The sequence below is a fragment of the Nematolebias whitei genome, chromosome 14 (assembly GCF_014905685.2).
Source record: "Nematolebias whitei isolate Nwh7 chromosome 14, NemWhi1, whole genome shotgun sequence".
NCBI lineage: Eukaryota > Metazoa > Chordata > Actinopteri > Cyprinodontiformes > Rivulidae > Nematolebias > Nematolebias whitei.
The window spans coordinates 7,611,881-7,633,568 of record NC_056511.1 but is presented as its reverse complement, the minus strand read 5'-3'; the positions used below and the strand labels follow the sequence as shown (position 1 = coordinate 7,633,568).

The 21,688-nt window shown below is 40.7% G+C and overlaps 2 protein-coding genes across 3 annotated transcripts in view; one reads left to right on the top strand and one right to left on the bottom strand.

Moving 5' to 3' along the window:
• Positions 1-2,058: 2,058 nt before the first annotated feature.
• On the bottom strand, positions 2,059-10,864 carry plekhb1 (pleckstrin homology domain containing B1). 2 transcript variants are annotated; one of them, XM_037687265.1, is made up of 7 exons: positions 10,664-10,864; positions 6,775-6,927; positions 4,899-5,001; positions 4,782-4,821; positions 4,620-4,712; position 3,943; positions 2,059-2,210 (listed from the first exon to the last, which is right to left on the bottom strand). In XM_037687265.1, the coding sequence occupies exons 1-7, from the start codon at positions 10,707-10,709 to the stop codon at positions 2,077-2,079; spliced, it is 570 nt and encodes a 189-aa protein (XP_037543193.1). In that variant the 5' UTR covers positions 10,710-10,864; the 3' UTR covers positions 2,059-2,076. The 2 variants fall into 2 exon arrangements, with proteins under 2 accessions (XP_037543193.1, XP_037543192.1); XM_037687264.1 differs by lacking the exon at position 3,943 and having other exon boundaries at positions 4,622-4,712.
• A 1,946-nt stretch (positions 10,865-12,810) lies between these two features.
• tbcelb (tubulin folding cofactor E-like b) overlaps positions 12,811-21,688 on the top strand; it is a 17,017-nt gene continuing 8,139 nt past the window's right edge. The window contains exons 1-8 of the mRNA XM_037687809.1: positions 12,811-12,873; positions 13,702-13,766; positions 16,048-16,187; positions 16,264-16,403; positions 17,007-17,188; positions 17,268-17,524; positions 20,735-20,861; positions 20,945-21,061. Of these exons, the coding sequence (XP_037543737.1) occupies positions 16,058-16,187; positions 16,264-16,403; positions 17,007-17,188; positions 17,268-17,524; positions 20,735-20,861; positions 20,945-21,061 (953 nt within the window). The 5' untranslated portion in view covers positions 12,811-12,873; positions 13,702-13,766; positions 16,048-16,057. The remainder of the gene's footprint in view (positions 12,874-13,701; positions 13,767-16,047; positions 16,188-16,263; positions 16,404-17,006; positions 17,189-17,267; positions 17,525-20,734; positions 20,862-20,944; positions 21,062-21,688) is intronic.

Here is a 21,688-nt window from a genome sequence, read left to right as displayed (position 1 = left end):
CCCCCACACATTATATCAAAACGACCGGCTCGGCCCTGTGATGCGTTCTATTACTTTATTGGTGTTTTGAGTTACCATGGTGATGTAGTTTGCAAACAAAGAAGCTATTTTTCTCATTCAAAACACCTGTCGGAGCCCGTACAAAATTCAAGATGGTTGCCAAAGCTTCATTTAAATGTCTTTAACTCAGCCATTGTTTCACATATAGAGCTGAAATTTGGTGTAGTTATAGCTGACAACATTCTCCATCACATTCTGAATCCAAATCAAAAATCCAAGATGGCCACCATAGCTTACAAGGAAAAAAAAATGACTAGATCTCATTGGTTGTTTTTCTTTTTTTTGCTGTTTTGAGCTGAAATTTGGTGTAGTGGTAGCTGAGAGCGAACCCCAGCACATAGTACTGTCAAATCAGAAGTTTAAGTTGGCACCAGCGTGGCAGTCCTCGTCACAGTTTCTCCAGGAACTTTCTAGTTCAACATTTATCAGCAAATGATTTCAGTAGTGTCTGTAAATAAATTGGACAAAATTAAAACAAATATGAAATGACCACAGAAGCTGATGTCTATCAATAATTTTCTCACATGGGATGGGAATCAAATGGTTATTTTGTTGAAAAAACTTTGTTTCCACAATGTTCACAGGAAGTTATGGTTCTGAGAACCCCCTCATGTTGCCTCTTTTTTGGGGGGTCCGGTGTTTTTTACGTTCTTGGGTTGTCATCAGATGTTTTGGGCTTCCTCTCGTGTCGTTAACTGTTTGCACTGATGCAACATGGATTGTTTAATTACACAATTTATGTATTTTCGTTGTGTTTGTGTCATTTTACTCTGATTAAAAAGGCGAATGAACACTTTAAACTAATTTCATTCAAATCATAAACGTGTGTGATTTTTAAGTAATTAGTCAAATTTAATACGAAATGTTGATTTATTTTGTGGGTAGTACCTTTTCTGACCACCAGATGGCAGTATAAGACTGTTTGAACTGAAGGATGGATAGTGAGGGAGCGAGCAGTGTGTCTCTTTAGGAAAAATTGGAGGGAGGCCCCTTGACATGACATGGGCTGTCTCTTCAGTTCTCAAAATGGCGGACGCTTGGTGATTTGAGCTCTGTAGCATTTTTCACACAAAGCTTTTAATAAAAAAAATCAGTAAACAAGTTTTCAGCTTCTTTTTGCAGAGAAAAACTTTTTACACGAAGGAACGGGTTTCAGTCGTGAATTTTGCAGCTCGACAAGACGGAGGTTTTTTCCCCCGAGGTCAGCCTGTTAGCTTAGCTCGTAGCTTAGCTTCTCAGCTTAGCTGCTTTTAACGATCCAAAAACGCGATTTTAGGAGGGTTAAAATGGATTTTAACGAGAAATAGTGGGGTCAGTGAAGAGCACCGGAGTTTTTATCGTGATGGGCCTAAAACTAGATTTTAAATTGTAAATAAATTTTATGTAATGACAATACCAGCTGGATTTTCAGCCCCTGAGCTGTAGTCTCAGTAACTGTCGCCCCCTGAGCAATTTAGACCTGATTCAGGATTTATTCAGCTCTCGACTGTTCGGCTGATAATTTAATCCAGAATCAGTGTTATTGTTCAATCTGTCTTCATGGTCCACTTTGGTTTGCTTCACTGTCAACCACATTACACGCTCCTCATCCTCAGAACTTTCTTTTTCATCTTAAAGCCCAAAGCCAACTTTGACGCCCCCCCCCCACTGAGCCTGTGTATGTCTCCACAGTAGGAGGGGGACCCCCACCTGCTGGTGAAGACCACGTTATACTCTGGATTACATTCATTTTGGGTTATTTTTTCTGCTGCATTACACAAAACAAAGTCATTTTGGAGCAAAATGTGTTTTAATTTCTAATTTAATTCACTTTATGAACTTACAGGGGGGGGGGGGGGGGGGGGGGAAGATGTTTTGCTATAAAACGTCCATTAAAGAGCAGTATAAACATATGAAGCAGCTCCTTTGGTTTGAAGAAAAGCAGCTCACCAAAGCAAAAAATAAAAAAAGATGAAGCATCTTCTCGGCACACGCTCGCTGAGCGTCCAGCTGTCCGATGTGGCGGCGGCCATGACGTCAGCAGAAGAAGAAGGGCATCCAGAGGAAGGAGCGCATGGCCGCTCCCGCCGCCATGCCTGCCAGTAATCCCAGAGCAACACTTTCTGCAACTCCATCAAAGGGATCCCTTTGAACGACCACCTGGTGGGTTCCTGGAACAAAAAAACGGGGGGTGGGGGGCACATTTATATTTAATGCCTCGGCTGTGGTGTTGCCAGATGAAAATGTAGGAAGGACTCGGAGGTGGTGGATCGTGCTCTGATCAGGAACTTTCATGGATTACTCCTCCACTTTCCACCTTTCTGACCCACATGAGTCGCACAGCTGTTGTGTTGCAGAAAACCGCTACACAAAGGTTACGTTTGTGTTTGAAGTATGAAAATGGAGTGGAGGTGTCTGGCAACATAAATAAAAAACAAGTATAAAACTTAAAACAAAAGATTTAACGTGGCTTATAGTTCATATTTTAGCCCCTGCAGGTGTAATTTATGAAGTTAATTAATTTTAGATACTTCCTAGATGTCGTTACAAGAAGATTTAAATTTTGTTCTTGAAAGTTTTTATATCAATCATTGAAAAAGTTTGATGCAACAGAGGCTGATGTGTGTTTAAAATGTTTTAAAGCAGATTGAAACAGTCTTCAGTCCTGAACTGCTAATTTATAAAACAATTAAAACCGTTGAGATTCATTTGTTCACTTATTATCTAAAAACAATAATTTTGCTACATTATTAGATGAGTGATGAGTTTCTACCAGCGTACAGTGACACCGAACAAAATGGAGGTTCTGACCAACGCTTGAGAGTCCGTCAAGACAAACGATGAACTCTGAATGTTGTACAGGAATTGAGTGAAAAGAAACATTTATATTTAAATAAAACAAGAAGGAAAAAAATAGAAGTCAAATACCTTTGTGTTTTATTTCTATATCAAGATGTCTTTAAAAATGAGTACTGTACAGCACATCTGTACAGATGTGCTGTACAGACTGCCTAAAGCAGCACCTCTTATTATCCACCTAACAGGGGTTTCTTAACTTTATATTTTACTTTTCCGTCAACTTTAATGCGTCCCAAACCGCAACATGTACCCCCACAAATGTTATATCAAAACGACCGGCTCGGTGCCGTGATGTATATTATTACTTTTATTGGCGTTTTGAGTTACCACGGTGATGTAATTTGCAAACAAAGAAGCCATTTTTCTCATTCAAAATGCCTGTCGGAACCCCATACAAAAGTCAAGCTGGCCAATAGAAGTCAAATACCTTTGCGTTTATCAAGATATCTTTCAAAACGAGTATTGTACATTACATCGTACTGGTGGTTCATGTTTGTAATACTTTTATTAAACTTGTGGATCTTTTTCTTGATGCTGCAAATGAGAGCACAAAGTTCAAAACTAATTTCTCCAAGAGGACAATAAAGACATTGTGCACTGTATTGTAATATGTTGTGTTATATTATATTACATCATATCATATAGTATAGTATTGTATTGCGTTGCAGCATAGCATAAAGTACCGTAGTGTATCACATTGTGTTGCATTGCTTTCTAACGTATTGTATCATATTGCATTGACTTGACTTGGCCATGTATTCCGACCATCCATCGGTCGGTTCGGGAGGAAGGGGGGGGGGGGGGGGTGAGCAGCCTCAGGAGGTCCAGACATTTCTTCTAGTCCTTCTGGGAGGACTCCAAGGCGTTCCCAGACCAGACAAAAGACATAGTCCTGGGTCTTCCCCAGGGTCTCCTCCCAGTCTGACATGCAAGCATCTCCCTAGTGAGGCATCCAGGGTGCCTGAACCACCTCAGCTGGCTCGTCTCGATGTGGAGGAGCAGCAGCTCTAGTCCGAGTCTCTCCTGGAGGACTGAACTTCTCACCCTGTCTCTAAGAGTGCAGCTACCCAGCAGAGAAAACTCATTTAGTTGCTCGTCTCTGCAGCCTCGTTCTTTCGGTCACTACCCAGAGATCACGACTGTAGTTGAGGTATATGAGAAGTCCTATCTTCTTTTTTACTCTGTCTATATATGTTTATTATTGATGTTATATTAAACAACAAACAAGTAAATAGGTTTTCAAATTTCTTAAAGACAACTTCAAATATTTAGGCAGGTTTTATCTTTAATTTCCACTTCAGTCGATATTTGTTCTAAGAGGATTTTAACATCTGACTGCCACAAACCTGACTTCTGTTGTTTATTCACAGTCATTCAGCGCTGTTCAGCTCATTTTCAGAGCAGGTGGATGTGCTTCGAACTGTTTCTCTACGAGACAAATTACAAAAATTAGCAGCTGTTATTAGCTGTAAAGTTGTTGAGCGCGAACGCAACAAAACATCGATCAGTCTGATTCCCTCTGGATTTTACCTACCTCATGGTGAGAATAATTAGTGCCACATCGACTGTTCTACGTTAGAGGCTGATCACGCTGTGAGCAGGTTTTTAAAGATGAAATGTGAGAAAAGAGGCAGCAAAGCTAAATATGTACGTTCACATGCTGCACGTGTCCTTCGGCTCGTGTGGGCCGTGGCTCTCGATGTGCTTCCATGAGAGAACACACCTGGTCCGGCTCCAGGTGTGATGTAGACGGTGTGGTGGCTGTTCAGGGGGACAGCCTGGTACGAGTCGTCGTACGGGTCGTAGAGGAACACCTGCGCAAGAGGAGAACGTTAGTTTAATCCCCGAGCGGGAACGAGTTGACGTTCTCGCGGAGAACTCACCGGGTTTCTCCTGGCCTCCAGCAGAGTCAGCTTCCACGCTCTGAAAGGGAACAAACACGCATGAGGTTCTGTAGACGCTGAAGGGAAACCAGACGGGGTGGATGGGCGGTCACCTACAGAGCTTCATCTTCACTGTTGGCACACAGGTTGAGCGTCGAGCCGTCTCTGAGCTGAACCACCATCAGGTTCTCCCTGGGGTTGCTCTCCGGCGGAGTCGCACCTGCGGACAGAAACCAGACCTGACCGTTGAGTTCTCATTTTCTTCTGCTCGATCTCGCTCCGCAGTTTTGGAGCTACGGGAACAATTCACATCTCAAAACGTTCAGGACGTTCCTGCTGTGACTTTCAGTTTTTGAAATGCACCTTTTAGTCGACCTTTTACTGCTCGTTTCAGTTTTTCTGCTTCAGCTTTTTTCAGCTACTTTCTGCTACATTCAGCTTTCTGTGTTTTCAGCTTTTTAATCTCCTTTAAGCTTCTTTCTCTTCATTTCGTCTTCTTTCTACAATTTTCTTTTTTCCCCTCCTTTCTTAGCTACATTTAAGATTTTTTCGTTTATTTCAGCATTTTGGCTACTTTTCAACTAATTTAATCTTGTTTATGCTCTTTCAGCTCTTTTTGTTGTTGCTAGTTTCATGTTTTGTGTTCTTTTAAGATCCTCTATTTGGGGACTGCCTAGTAAGGCACCTATTATTATCCACCTGACAAGGGTTTCTTAACTTTATATCTTACTCTTCCGTCAACTTACGCTGTGATGTGTGCTATTACGTTTAACGGCGTTTTGAGTTACCATGGCAACGTAATTTGCAAACAAAAAGCTGTTTTTCTCATTCAAAATGCCTGACGAAACCCATAAATTTCTAGAATTGTGCCGCTCGGGGTGGCTGCATGTTGGAGCAGCTCTGTCACATTCAGAGTTATTGCTTTTGAAAACTTTAATTCCTCTTTTGTCTGGATGTAAATCACTTTTTTCGAATGATTATTTACTCTGATATCGGATGCTGTGCAGCTGGATTTTTACTGAAACCTTTTTACTTTGGGGCATTTGTTATGATGCGTAACCATGGCAGCAAGGTGTTTGTTAACGACCAGGAGCAGCTGATTAATTTCAAAAGCTCAAATACTTCAACTACAGCCCCAAATCCTAAATGAATTGAAAAGGAGGCGCCATGGACGATTCCCGTCAACCTGGCGGTAGTGCTCGAGTACTTGACTGCGGAGATCCTGGGACAACAGGAGAACTGGGATCATCCCCCGGCACCTTCATCTGTCTGTCCATGGTGATGAGGAGCTCAGCAGACTGCTGGGAGGAGTGACCAGCAGGGAGGAATTCTGCCCAGCATTCGGGCAGTCCTGCTGCCCAGGAGGACCGAGAGGCCCACCAGATGTGACAACAAGCTGGATCTGGGTGGATGGATCGTATCTGTGGCCAGATTTTTCGGATTCGCTGCAGGAGATCCTTCCCGCCCACAGCTATCAGCATCTAACAACTCTTGAATGAAACCAGGATGATGAGCTATGACAACACTTAATTTCCATTTGGGATTAATAAAGTAAGATGGCTGCCAAAGCTACATTTAAATGTATGTAACTCAGATATTTTTACACATATAGAGCTGAAATTTGGTGAAGCTGAAAACATTCCCCATCACATATTGAATCCAAATTCAAAATCCAAGATGGCCACCATAGCCTAGAAGAAGAAAAAAACTGACTACAACTCATTGATTTTTTTTTTTTTTTTTTGCTATATTGAGCTGAAATTTGGTAAAGTGGTAGCTGAGCGCAAACTCCAGCACATAGTACTGCCAAATCAAAAATTTAAATTGGCAGCAGCGTGGCAGGCCCCGTCAAAGTTTCTCCAGGAACTTTCTAGTTTGAGCGTTTTGTTCTCCTTTCAGCTTCTTCTTTCTGCTTTTCAGCGACAGGCATCTACACTTTCTCTAGTTGTTGTTAAAATGTCCCAGTTTAGCCAAAGACGTTGCTGTAATGTACCTCCACACTCCAGGCCGGACCGCACATCGATGCACGCCGTCTTGAGGCTGATTCTTTGCTCCAGATCTCTCCTTTTGTCACATTTGTAGAAGCAAAGACTCCCATCGATCCAAAGGTCACACCAGTTCAACTTCCATCGTTTCAGGACGGCACCTGGAGAGCAGAGACGAAACGTTTTAGGAAGAAATGGTGCAGGATGCAGGAAAATGACAATCATCGGGTTATTTTAATTATGAATTTATAGATTCTGACCATATTAAATGAGTTATTCTTGCAATAAGAAACATTTAAGAAATGCACTGAGAGAACAGAAGAAGTTCATTTCTTCTCTGAGCCGGTCATTGGATACAGTCGTACAAGGTGGTGCTTTCCCCAAACTTAATAAATGACCATATTATTTGACGTTTTTCTTCTTTGAGCTTCTGGTAGTCAAAAGAATTGACCCACCTTTTTGCTCTAGAGCCGGAGTCTCTTTGAAGCTTTGACCAAAACTAATATTAAAATTGCATCTTATTGGTTTTCGTACCCACAAAAGACGAGTTTGAGCCAAACGTGTTGATTAAATTTAGCCACTTCATTTATTAAACATCCAGATGTACTGTGGGATCTTTACGAATACTTCAGACATGTTGCTTAGAACAAATACGAGTCAATTTGATAACAGTAAGAATTGAAACATAAATACAGTAGTCCCTCGTTTATCGCAGGGGTTTGAGACCACGCCCCTACCCCCCAGTAGTTCAAGTTCAAGTAAACTTTATTGTCATTACCATCTCATGTGGTACATGAGATGAAATAAAGTTATGTACACAAATAATAAGTAGTAGCAGTAGTAAGTAGTAGTTTATTTTAGTATTTATATAAAGGTAAATATAAAGGCGTTTTAAACCCTTCCCACACTCTTAGAATGTCCCTAACAATTATATAAACTGTAAACACTCTAAAAGAGCACAGCATGTCATGATCTCAGCTCTCTGCCTCTGGCTGCACTCTTGGCCACACCCACTTCTCTGCTGCAGAGCGGAGATCTGACACAGCTGCAGCTGTGGGCTGCACACAGGTGCAGCAGGTGCTAAATAATTTTAAATAATTCATTTTAAATTAAAAAATCCATTCCGATCGTGCAGCTCATCCATCAGTCAGCCAATTGTGTGTCTTGTTCAATCTTATTTTGAAAAACCGCAATAGAGCGAGTCCATGAAAAACGAACCGCGAAGTAGCGAGGGACTACTAAACATATTTATTTTTAATTTAAAGGATTCTAAAAAAAAAACTAGATAGCCAACACTAGTCTAATTCTTATACTCACTTTAACATTATGCTTTATTACTTAACAGTTACTATTATTATGTAATTATTTTCCCACAGATTAGAGGACTAACGTTGGCCTGAAGAGATCAGTGTTACAAATCTTTATCAAAACTATCAATATTTATTTCTTCTTTGCACAAATACAGTTTTTTCTTCTGTCATAAAATGAGAAAAGTTCACTAAATGTTGAAACTCGTTCATGATGTCATCCCCACCAAGTACTGATTTATGTTTGATATTTGGTTAAATAAATAAAATTAATTAATAGTGATTAGCCATTGTGCGTGAACACAACTAAGTCTGGAGCCTTTTTCAATCTAACTCAGAGTTAAGAGTTTCACTAAACCACGCTGCAGAAAATTTGAATAAAACAATTATAAGAGGAACCAAAGTCCCTGAAAAATGTAAAAAAAATCTGAGAGAAAAATAATCTGGCTGCTTCAGAACAAACTATAAAACCTGCTGGATGATAAGAGATTATCTGCCTCTTCTCTTAAACCTCCACGTTCAGATTTAGAACATCGAACTTCTTACAAAAGTCAAATGTTTGAACTTGTAGTTGCACATTCAGGAGCAACGCTTCTCCCAGCTCATGCTGATGACCCTTAAGCCACTTAAACACACAGCCGAGGACAAATGATCGGATTATAAAACAGAGTTTCACAACCGGCACAGTTTGGTGCTTTCTAGAAACGACTTCCTGCGATGTTTGAGGAAACGTTTGATGTTTTCTTGACACTGAGCGGCGCAGTTAGTGTTTTATAAATCATAAATACATTTTTTTTAAAGAGAGAGCACTTCGGCTGGGTTAGAGCAGCAGATGGTGAGCTTCAGCTGTTTTAACGGGCTCGTTGCTGCTCGGGTTGTGAGGAGTGGGGACACGTTGGACACGTCAGTCCATCACAGGGACACGTGGACACATTCACCTGGCTGGTGTCAGATATGTAGGTACAATAACCCGTTTTATTTAAATAAGGTCGTGTCTCATCATTTTATTGCTGAGAAACAAAATGTCAACCTTATTCTGAACATTAATTTATCGGGGGGAGGTGGGGGGGGGGGGGTCTGCTCTTGGTGAGAATGGTCTTTCTGTTTCAGTCACACCAGAGGTCAGAGGTCGTTGGGCTCCGGTGCAGCAGGGGGTCTCTGATTCGTGTCGTCACTCGTTTTTGTTTTCCTGCTGTCAGCGATTTAACGAACCACTAAATGAAGAAAGATGCATCCAGAGAGTCTGAGGTGAAAAGTCTCCTGCTGTACGTTGAATTTATCTGTAAACACTTCAGGGGTGTCCAAACTTTTTCATATGCGACAAAACTATCGAGATGAAAGGACTTGTGGGCCACAAAAATGTGAATGTAACTCTCAACGTGAATTTTATTTTGGAAAAAGGACAAATTTACTAATTTTGGTGAAGAAAGAGTTTTAAATTTTTGTAGATCCAAAACATTAAAAGCCTCATAAACACTAAACTTATATTTTTTACTTAAAAGGATTTGATTTATTTGATTCGTTGGGTCTATGTTGTTGTTTTCTTGTGTTTGGAAAGTTCATTTTAGTCTGTTCTCAGCAACAAAAGTGTAATTTGAGTTAAGTGTCCTTTTTAAAAGAGGATCGATCAGCCTTTTGGAGCATGAACCGGCCCAAAAGGCTGATCGAAGTTCTGAAAAATCATCCAGCCGTCAGTCGCTACAACAGACTCATAGAAGGTTTGATAAAGTTGATCAACTCGTATGCAGATGATACCACGCTATGTTCATTTAAAGATGTCTAATTTCCCTCTTGATTATTTTATCACTTGCAATATTTAGCCCAGTTTTATGAATCGTTATCCAAAAGTCTCCTTTTTGGTAGAAACCAGTAAAGGTTTGTGGTGGTTTGTACCATGAAGTGAAAATAAAAAGATTACCGTATTTTTCGGACTATAAAGCACACTTAAAATCCTTAAATTTTCTCCAAAATCGTCAGTGAGCCTTATAATCTGGTATGCCTTATTATGCATTAATTCTGGTTGTGCTTACTGACCTCGAACCGATTTTATGTGGTACAACTGAACAACGTTGAGAGTTATTGTGAATGAGTTGAATGAAGTTTGACTTATCTGACTGTTTTGTTTCGCTTAATGCGCCTTATAATCCGAAAAATACGGTGTAGCCAAAGGTTTGTATTTTACTTAGTATTGCTCATTTTGAGAAGATTGTTTTTTATCTATTTCACTGTTAAACCTAAACATTATATTAAAAAAAATATTGCCAACAAATTTGCAGAAAGTCTGCATCGACCTCTTAAGCCTGCTGGACAAAATGACACCATTCTTAAACTGCGGCTGTGGGCCGCAAAATATCACTGCAAGGGCTGCAAATGGCCCTCGGGCCGTACATTGGACAGATGTGAAATCGACTTGTTTTATTTAAATAAATTATTGTGTAGAAAAGATAAAAACATGAGCAGAACGTTGGAAAAATTGCAATCTGTGTACAACCGATTATTTTTATTATTATTAATGGGGCAGAAAATAAGAACATCTAGAGATAAAATATTTCAGTCAAACAAACATCATAAAGTAAAACTGTTGACTTACTTTGCCTCCACAGCCAGCCCGACTTCAAAAGTGCCATGTTTCTCATCCGCTGCTCTTTAGTTGTTTTAGATTAAATAATCCAGCAGAAATTAGAAGGAAACCGTTAAAAACGTAACTTTATATGTGATGATTTGAAGCAGGATCTGAACCTGACCGTCTGCTCTGCGTCTGTTTACGTTCCTTCTGTTTGTGTGTGCGTGTGTGTGTGGGGGGGGGTTAATCTGGTTCTCAGGATTGACCCACAGGATTCTTCTGGATTAGGTGACCACACCCTCTCAATTTGTCTCTCCTCGCTCATTCTGGGCTGACGTGGACCCCCTCCATCATGGACTCTTTGACACACATGATTTAAACTAAACCCCCCTTGGACTCATGCTCTAATTAAAATAAACTAACGAGGTGTTTTACAAGTAAACTCCTGCGCTGAGTTAAGAACGTGAGGATTAGCCTCCTCGACCTCAGGTCAGTTATAAGCGTCTTCCCTGCTGCAGGTGACATCACTTCCTGTTTATAGCTCAGAGAAAGTGCCGCTCTCTTTCCTGACAGCTGAGTCACCTCAACGTGTTTCTTTTTGTTTGTTCTGATGAACCGTCAGTTCAAACCCCCGTCATGAATAAACAGCACTGAACCACCGTCCAGGCCGTTGCTCTGTGGTTGGGATGAAATGTCTTCAGTGAGTCGAGCTTTTCTGTCGTCCCGTTTGATGAGGTGCAAATAAATAAAAATAAACGTCACACATAACCAAAAAAACACACACATAAGGTTTGAAATCTCACCACGCTGCGAGGGTGTTGCGCTCAGAGGAAGAGTTGTGAACCATTTTTAATTACTAACTCGTCAAATTTGAGCTCGGCATCTGTAAAACTGACCGAGTCATGGTCGATTTGGTGGTGGACGATTAGCTGTGGCAGCCATCTTCAGTCAAGTTGTCTCTGGTGGACCTGTAATGCCTTCTCTGTTGGTTTGAATATTTAGTTTAGATATAAATATTTTTTCAATAATGTTTTTAATCAGTGACAGTAGGCTATATAGTTATTTTAATTTCTTTTTCTTAGTTGTGCAGCTTTCAGACTGAAGGCCTGCCTGTGAAACTCACAGCTCACCACTGGTTGTTTCCAAAAAAATATCTGCAGCTTCCATTACATTTTGTCCAGTTGTTCATCAGACATTTTACTAACAGACAGGGTTTACTAACAAGTCATTGCCAAAGAATATGTGTTGAAGATGACTTCCAGCTATGAGCACAACAAATTTAGCTCAATGTCTGTAAACTTCAGACTTTCAGCCATTTTTCTGTGATCAAAGCTACATGCTGCCACCTGGTGGCCATGACTGGTAACTTCAGCCTGCAGAGGTTAAACTGCTCATGTGTTCTGCTACACTTTATATTCTGATTTATAACAACAAAAACAATTATTAAACTTTATAGATCTTTTGGGTTTATTAATATTTCATGTAACAGATGAAATGAACTATCATTTTTTTGAGGAAAAAGCTGTTTTTTATGCTGAAATCACGCAGTTTGAGTCGGATCAAAAAGGAAATTGTACAGTCATTTTCGATTATGGAAAAAGAAAAGTTCATCTTACATTTTTATTACATTTATACACCTAAATGTATAACTTTTATTAAAACCTGTGCAATGATTAGTATATTTAGTTTTAGAATATGTCAAAGGAAATTTCAGTTTGCTGTTCATTTTTATTGAACACCGATTGGATCCCTTTTTTTTAATTAATATAAAACTGAAGTCTGGATCATGAGAAGTGTATTTTCATTTAAAATGAAGAATAGCTTAAAGTACAACAGTTTGATTATTGCGCTGTGTTAAGTCCAAATAAAAACAGAATAAGGTAATTTATGAATACTATATCAATTATTTTTTTTTTTTATGTTTAAAACCCGGAGTCTGGGCAGGTAATTTACTCAAAAATAGGTCACTTTTGTTGTCAAAAATTAGGTCAAAACGTTTAAATAGGTCATATAATATAGCTAAGACTTCCTTTTAAACATTATAGTTATAATACTTGAAATAATTTTATATTTTAATCCAGTATAAATTAATGGTTACGATTTTGGAGCTTTCCTCCTAGTCTGCGCAGGTAAATAAACACCATTTTTAAAATTGCGTCACTTCCGGTAAAGTAGGCGTGTCTTAAGATGTCAAACTAACCGAAGAAAACAAAAACAAACCGAGGGGCTCCGGGACGGTGAGTACAGAAGGTCCTAACTCTCACCGCATCACGACGTCAATAAAACATCGTTTTAAGTGTGGATATTTAAAAATATATATCCCTCCGCTCTGGCAGCCACCAGATAAGTCTTTATCTTGAGCGAGCTGGATGTAAAATAAACCAAACTGACTGCTGAATTATTATTTTTTTCAGGCGCATTTATCGAGGTATTTTCTTTAAAATAAACCTTATATTACTATCTGAACGTTGACTAAAATTATGCTGTTTAGTTTCTGTATTACAAGCTACATGTTGTTAACAGACTTCGACACACGGTTTGTTGTTGTCGGACGAGTTTCGCCGAACTCTGTTCAAAAACGGCCGTACTTTAACATAATTGCATGTAAGCAAATATTTGCAGACGTTACAGTAAAATCGTTTATCCTTTATACCTCTGTATACATTTACGTTTTATTCGGCTATGTTTATCAGGCGGTGCTCTTTGTTGTTTTACGGAGAAAGGATAAAAATCAACGTACGTTGTTTTACAACTGTCCAGCAGGGGGCAGTAGCGAGTAGAGACTGAACTTTTGTTGTGGAAGCAACTTCCTGCCTGTTATCAGTAGCAGATGTTACAAAGGGTAATTTTGTGGATTTTTTTTTTTTAAATTAACAGAAAAGGCTAACTTTATTCAGTAAGAAGGTGAGATTTGTCTGACATGTGTTGATCACATCTTTTTTTAAAGCCAGATATCACATCATTTTTCAATCTTGTAATGCAGGTTTTGGTGCTTTTTGTAGTTCCTTGACACCTTTGCATGCTTACAAGGTTCCTCTGGTTCTAGTTTCCTTCTCTCTCAACAGGGATGGAGGTGTGTGATCCCACACGTTGCTGAAATCAACTTTCTCTGGTCTCTGCGACATCAGAGGTAAGAATCAGGGCAACCAGGTAAAAACTACCTGTGACAGAAATATCAGGCCGGACCGCTCCAGGTGGACTGAGATCTGGGTAAATAAGAGCCACGTGAGTGGTGGGGATGGACATAGTCCATGTTGAATGTTGTGGCAGTAACAATTATAACAAAATCATGGTAATTGATAATTGCAACGAGCATAAAAACACAAAACTTTATTAATAACGGTGTTTTTAAGATCACAGTTGTGGAAGAAAACCAAAAAAAAAGGCATCCATTTTATTTAAGTTGTGGCTGTTGTGGTTAATTAGGCTGTGACAAAGTTCTAAAAATAAAAATTTCTCTACATACATTTTCAAACTGAAGGCTTAATTCCTTGAATGCACATCACTCGCCACTTTTCATACCAGTTTTAGACTAAGATGCAGAGAAATGATGGATTTGTAGCCGTTTTGGTCAAACCTCGGATGTAACGTTATGCACAATTCTACGTGATGTTGCAAGAGTTCATGCTCAGTGTTCTGAATGACTCTCGGCGAACAAACACCTCATTTTAACATAGCATCTGTAAAACTGACTGAGTTAAAGCCACATTTGTGTTTTATTAGGGCCGTTGATCAGACACATCTGCCTTCTAGCAGAAAATTTAAATTGACTTGACAGAACTGAAATGTAACGCCCTGAAGCCATGATACTTCAGTTTTAGTGCTTGATTGTAATATGATATTATTTATTCTCCGTCCTGCTGCCACGTGAAGAGCACGCCTGCATTTGTTTGGGAGCTCTCCGTAGTATCTCCTTTTATTTAATGCAACGTAAAGCCGTTGGCGCCACAGAATGATGGAGGAGCTGAACAAGAAGGTTATTAAAGCTGTGCGTTTCGTTAAAGTTGCTGCTTTGGTTGTTAAAGCGCAGAGAAAGCGACGCAGCATAGTTGTATGTAAAGACAAAATTCAGCTTGCTGGTAAAGACTTGTCTGTGCGGATCAAACGGGTTGTTCCTGAGCTAAAAAAAGAACTCATATCAGTGAGCTGCAGCTTCTCAGTGAGTGACGCGTTCCTTCACTATCATGACTGCAGCCCCGGCTGATCCCAGGTCAGAACAGTTTCAATGAACCCCCCGATATTTAAAATGGTTCGTGCTTGAGTGATGTTAGCCAGAGTCTCCAGCTTGTAGATAAACCGTAAACATTAAAATATACCGTATGTGTTTTAGCTTCTTTTAAGTATCCGATGGTTTCAGGGTTCAGATCAAAGTTGTTTTTTGGTTGATATCGCCTGTTTTTAGCTTCAACGGAGGAACTTTAAAACCCTGTTTTTCTAGAAGGAATTCATATCGTCCGCCGCCTTTTGAACCAGTTTTATATTAAGATCATCTCCTGCACATAACAAGAAGTCATGCTCTATTATGTGTTGTGAATGACTCTCAGCTACTACCACCCCAAATCTTAACTCAGTACCCGTACAGTCTGCTGTGGCTGAGTGGTTAGAGCAGTCGTCCTCCAATGCAAGAGTTGGGGGCTCAATTCCACCAGCAGTCACATGCTGAAGTGTCCCTGGTAGGCCTGTCACGATAACAAATTCTGCTGGGCGATTAATCGTCTCAGAAGTTATTGCGATAAACGATAATATTGTTTGAAATTTGACAATAATTAGTAATTATTGTCAAATTTAAGAAGAAATGTTGCTTAATTTGTTTTGAATGCAGTACCTTTTTTGACCACTGGATGGTAGTTTAAGACTGTTTGAACCAAAGGATGGATAGTGAGGGAGCGAGCAGCATCTCTTTAAGAAAAATGGGAGGGAGGCCTCTTGACACATGGGCTGTCTCTCCTTCATGGTCTTCGTTTCTCAAAATGGCGGACGCTCCATGTGGTTTGAGCTCTTTAGCTTAGCATTTTTCACACAAAGCTTTCAATAAAAAAATCAGTAAACAAGTTCTCGGCTTCTTTTTGTAGAGGAAAACAACTTTTTACACGACTGAGTGACTTTAGAGTGCTGTATGAATGGGTAAATGAGGCACAGATTGTGTTGTAAAGAGTTTTGATTATCTCGATAAGATAGAAAGACACTATATAAGTACAGTCCATTTATCATTTGTGTTCAGTGATAGCTGTGGCGGCCATCTTGAATTAGAGTGACTCCAAAAGTTAATCAGTTATACATTTATACTTACTTTCTGAAAGTTTCATTAAATTCCCTTCAGTGATCCAGGAGATATTTTGCTAACGCACCAACATCGTCCATCTTACATCACTGAACTGCAGTTGAGTTGTTTTGTTTTCCTGCCTGCGCAGCGGTGGAACCATGGACTCCTCTGATGAAGAGGAGGTGCGCACCTTTGTCCAGGTCATCAGCGAGAAGTACAACCCTGAGAACTTCCCGTACGGCCAGGGGGTCGTGGTTCTGCCGGGCCCTCCAGGGTCCCCCGTCAAAGGTGAGACGCGTCAGGCCCGCGGCGCCACTACGATCCGAGTTTGCCTTAAAACTGAGTGAGGTCTGTGCGTGTGCAGACCGCCTGTTCCTGCCCAGCGCTCTGGTTCTGAACGACTGCGGCATCAGTAAAGCTGGGGACCGGTCCAACATCGCGGCGTTCTGCGGTCACGTGCTGGAGCTGGACCTGTCCCACAATCAGCTCAGCGACTGGGGAGAGGTGGGGGCTTCTTTAAATTAATATTTATACACCTGCGTTTCTCTTCTTGTTGCAAATGAAATCTCTTGTTTGGGGAAGAAAGTTTTTTTTTCAACAGTTTCAATAAAAATCTTGAGCAGTCAGAGTATGTGTTGGGGACCAGTCTCCACTACTACCACACCAAGTTTACCTCAGTACCTTTAAAACGGAGTTTTAGCCATTTGTGTGTGTGCTAAAGTCGATTAGCTGCAGCGGCCATCTTGGTTTGTTTTGTCTCCGACTGTAAATCAGTTGTAGATGTTACAACTATAGATTAATTTCTGTAGGTAAAATTAAAATCCATCCACTTTTTCTTGAGATATTTTGCTAACAGACAAACCAACAAACACATGACCATCTTTCCTAGAATGGCAGATTTGTACGTTTTTGTCAATCAGATTTATAGAATGTATTTGTGGGTGAGAAAGTTGGAAAATAATTTAGAGTTACGTTTATTTAAGTTTACATTGCTTAATGCATTTTAAAGGTGTAGCTTTTTTTATTTTATAAATGTTTAACAGAACAGAGTAAAGTAAGATTTCCAGCTTTGTGTTCATTTTTCTTTTCTGTTATTATTTTCCTCAGATTGGCACCATCGTCTCCAACGTCCCTCGCCTGAACTTCCTCAACCTGAGCATGAACCCTCTGAGCGGCGTGCAGCTGCAGCCCAGCATGGCCGACGTCTTCTCCAGGGTCCGACGGCTCGTGCTCATCAACACGCAGATCAGCTGGGACACCGTGCACACACTCACGCAGCACACACCACAGTGAGTGAGGCTGCCGATTAATAAAAGACGCAGAAGTCGGTCGGAGCAGGGTTTGGACTAAACGATCCGTCATTTCCAGGCTGAAGGAGCTTTTCCTCTGCCTGAACGGCTACGACACCGTGTCAGAGTCCCAGGCGTCCTGTCCATCTCTGAACCTGCTGCAGATCACCGACAACCGGCTGCAGGACTGGGCCGAAGTCCGGAAGTTTGGGCGGCTCTACCCCAGCCTGAGCACGCTGGTCCTGGCCAAAAACAGCGTGAACTCCGTGGAGGACACCAAGGAAACGCTGGAGCGTCTGTTCCCCAACCTGCGCAGCATCAACCTCAACAACTCAGGTTTGGATCAGAGGGAATGGGCTTACAGGGGATGACATGACGCTTACACACACATCCCGGCCACCCGGTTTTCTAACTGGTACCATGTAACAAGCAGTTTAGGACAACAAGAGCCACAGCAACTGACTCAGAACCAGCTTTTTCCCAGGGCTGTGGCCTTTTCCACACCCACACCAGAATGCAAACATGTCTTTTATTCACAATGGTATGGGATATTGAAACTAATATCCATCCATCCATTATATTTTACTTCTTTATTTCCTTTTTCGGGTTGTGGGGGTTCACTGGTGCCCATGTCCAGCCATCGCTGTGCGAGAGGCGGGGTACACCCTGGACAGGTCTCCAGTCCATCATAGAGACAAACTTTTACACACAACCATTCGCTCTCACTCACACCTAGGGACAATTTGGAGTTAACAGTCAGTCTGACATGCATGGAGAGAACACGCAAACTCCACCCAGAAAGGTTCCCGGCCGGGATTCGATCCAGTGACCTGCTCGCTGAGAGGCAGCAGCTCTACCAGCTGTGCCACCGTGCCACCCTGAAACTCCTAAGTGCGACATGAGCTTGTTTGTTTTTGTAGGTTAACAATGTTACAGTCGAGTTCTGGACAGCCTGAAGACGGTCAAGCTCCTTCTTGTTTAAACTGTTACAGTAGTCCAAACAAGAAGATATAAAAGCACGAGTGATCATCTCAGGTTCCGTTTTTGACAAGTAACCTCAATTTTGAGATGTTCCCAGATGGACGTGACTGTCTCTTGTTTTAAAGACATCGCCGAATCAAAAATGACACTTGTGTTTCGGAGGCTGGACTGAAGAGAAGGACCTCAAACACCAATGATGAGGGAGTTTTTCCTTTCCGCTGTCGCCTTTATATTTGCTCAAGATGAGAATTCTGTGATGAAGTTAAATTCAAAGCAGCCTGCTCCTCAGATAAATAATATTAACTTACTTTTTATGTCATGTTGTTTCCTCCCAACGACACAATCATCAACCACTGCATTGACCTTTCCGCTCTAGCCCCTTTAGAGAAACAAATCTGGGAGTGGTAATGGACCCTTCCTTGAAATTTAACAGTCATTTAAACATGATTGTAAAATCCTGTTTTTTCCAACTGAGGCGTCTGTCTAAGTTGAAGCCCACATTGTCCAAAAATAACCTGGAGACAGTGATACATGCGTTCATAATGTCCAGGCTCGATTACTGCAACTCGCTCCTGTTTGGTATCAGTCAAACCTCCATTGCACGACTACAACTGGTCCAAAATGTGTCAGGGTTTTTAACCAGTACAGGCAAAAGAGAGCACATTACACCAGTTTTGGCCTCACTGCACTGGTTACCGGTTCACTTTCATATCCAGTTCAAAATACTCTTGTAGGTCTATAAATCACTGAACAGCTCTGCACCCTCCTATCTCACTGATCTGCTGCAGCCATATGTCCCACCTTGTTCTCTAAGGTCAATGGACCAGTTGCTCTTCACAGTTCCAGGAACCCGTCTTAAGCGCAGAGGTGACAGGGCCTTCTCTGTCGCAGGCCCAAGACTGTGAAACGAGTTACCTCTGCTTGTCAGGCAGGCCCCCCTCCCTTACAGTTTTTAAATCCCGCTTAAAACCCACTTCTATTCCCTGGCTTTCAACACTATGATTTGTGTTGAACCTGTATGCATCACACTGTGTTAGTCAGTATGTTATTATCTGCTATTATTTTGTTTCTATATTTTGATTTTACGTTATGGTATCCAAAAAAGTTCAATCTGGTCCTCTGGACATTCAAAAAACAAAAAACAAAACAAAGCAAAAAAATAGAAACGTTTCGTCTCTCATCCAAGAGACTTCCTCAGGCTGAGGTTTCAGCGGTCACTCTTTCAGGGATGAAGATGTTCACATCCTGGACAGAGAGGAACGATGGTTTGAGAGAGGAGTAAAGGAGGCCATCTTTGTGAAAATAAATAGTCGATCGTTAAACAGGGGTGGAGGCCTCCAGGTTCAACTGTCCCCCTCTTACAATGCTGTGATTGCTAGTATCACTCAGCCCTCTGTGAACAGTAAACAGCCATCAGTGTGCTAATGATCCATTGTTAGGCTGATGGTCCTTCTTGAGCATGTGATCAGCTGGTTTTGGTTGTCAGCAGCAAACTGGTTGATCCACTCTGAGAAGGTGCCATTTATGAGACTGAGCTGAATACAGCACCTCAGACTGAGGAAGTCTCTTGGATGAGAGACGAAACGTTTCTATATTTTTTTTGCTTTGTTTTGTTTTTTGTTTTTTTGAATGTCCAGAGGACCAGATTGAACTTTTTTGGATTTTTCTACCTGGATTATTGAGCATGCATCAGGATACGTTATGTTATGTGTTGCTGTGTGCTTTGCTTGTTTGTTTCTGTTTGTACAGCACTTTGGTTGGCCCTGTCGCTGTTTAAAGTGCTTTATAAATAAAATGGTATGGTATGTATATAAATGTTTCTGTTCAGTGCCCTGAGATGAATTCTGTTGTAACTTGGCACTATATAAATAAACTGAATTGAATTTAATAAACTTGCTTTGTTTAGATCAACAGTAGAGCTGGATATCATCAGCTGATATTTCACATTCCTAAACTGTTGAATTGCCTGTCCAAGGAGGAGAATGTATAGGATAAATAAAATGGGTCCTAAAACAGAACCCTGAGGTACACCTCTAGATATTCAGGCAGTGTCCAACATCCCATTTACAGAGACGATATAACCGGTCAGACGGGTAAGATAAGAACCTTTTGAGGACAGAACCAGACTAGACATTGTAATAAAATATGGATTTGAGAGATTTGCAAATCGTTGCATTGTTTTTGTTTGTTTTTACATTTTACACAACGTCCCAACTGTTTCAGAACTGGGACTGTACAACTACATAGACTCGTGCTCTGATGGTCCTCGCCAGAGTGAAATGTAGCGTACATGTAAAGTTCTCACTCCATAGACGATAATCCAGATTTAATTTACTGAAGCCCTGCTCCTGCATAGGCTCTGTGCGTATTTTAAAAAATGCTTATCTGCTTCGAAAACAGCAAGAAAAAAAAAAAAGTCAATTTTTTGTTTTATTCTATAAATTTTAGGATTCATAAAACTTTCTAGCACCAAAACCTGTTGCAGCCCTTTAAGTTCTGTACTGAGTGCATGGTTTAAACAAGCACGTGGAGTAGGACTCAAACTGTGTTTTCTTTTTATTTCAGGTCTTAGTAAATGGGAAGACATTAAAAGACTGAATTTCTTTCCTAAACTGGAGGAAGTCAAAGCTCGGGGGATTCCTTTATTACAGCCTTACAGCAGCCAGGAGAGACGGAGCCTTCTTCTAGCGCAGTAAATGTACCGTTTCATGAGTTCGGTCTTTAAACAAGATGCTACTTTTTATTTTAATTATCGACATATTTCATGAAATCCAGGCTGCCGTCCGTGATGTTTCTGAACGGCAGTGCTGTTTCCGATGGGGAGAGAGAAGACGCTGAGAGGTTCTTCATCAGGTATTACCAAGACTGTCCGGAGCAGGAACTTTCTGAGAGGTACGCTCTCATTCAACACTTTACATTTAACAGTGAAGGACGACCGCTGTGGAAGCACATCGCCCAAACGCTAAATGTGTCTGGTGTTTTTTTAGCTAATGTAATGACAGAAGCTAAAAGTGTTGATGATTATGGCTGCAGTCTGTCTCATGGGTGACGTCAGAGCAGACGCTTCGAGCAACTCGTTTTCTTTGTGTTTTTCCCCGTGAGTCTTACTTTTGCTTCAGTCCAAACTTGTCCTCAAACAGATATTTACTGACGATGTTACCTTTTCCTCTTGGTGCTCATAATAAACAACCCTTTTAAACATATTATTCTGTGAGCGGTAAGGCTGGCTTGTCTAAAAACACGTTAGAGATGTGCTGTTGCTATGTCAGTGCACTTTTTTATTTAAATCCCAGCAGACGGAGCTTGCTAACATCCTACCAGAGCTGCCTGAGCTCCAACTACGTAAAAAGAAGGTGCCTTATAACAGTCCAGGGTCGCTTTTAAAAATAACATAAGCAAGTTTTCTTTTTCAAGAAATCATTATTTCGCTTGCCCTCAACCAAGATGCTAAAAAGCATTATTACACACAAAATGGCTTTTTATATATATATATATATATATATATATATATATATATAT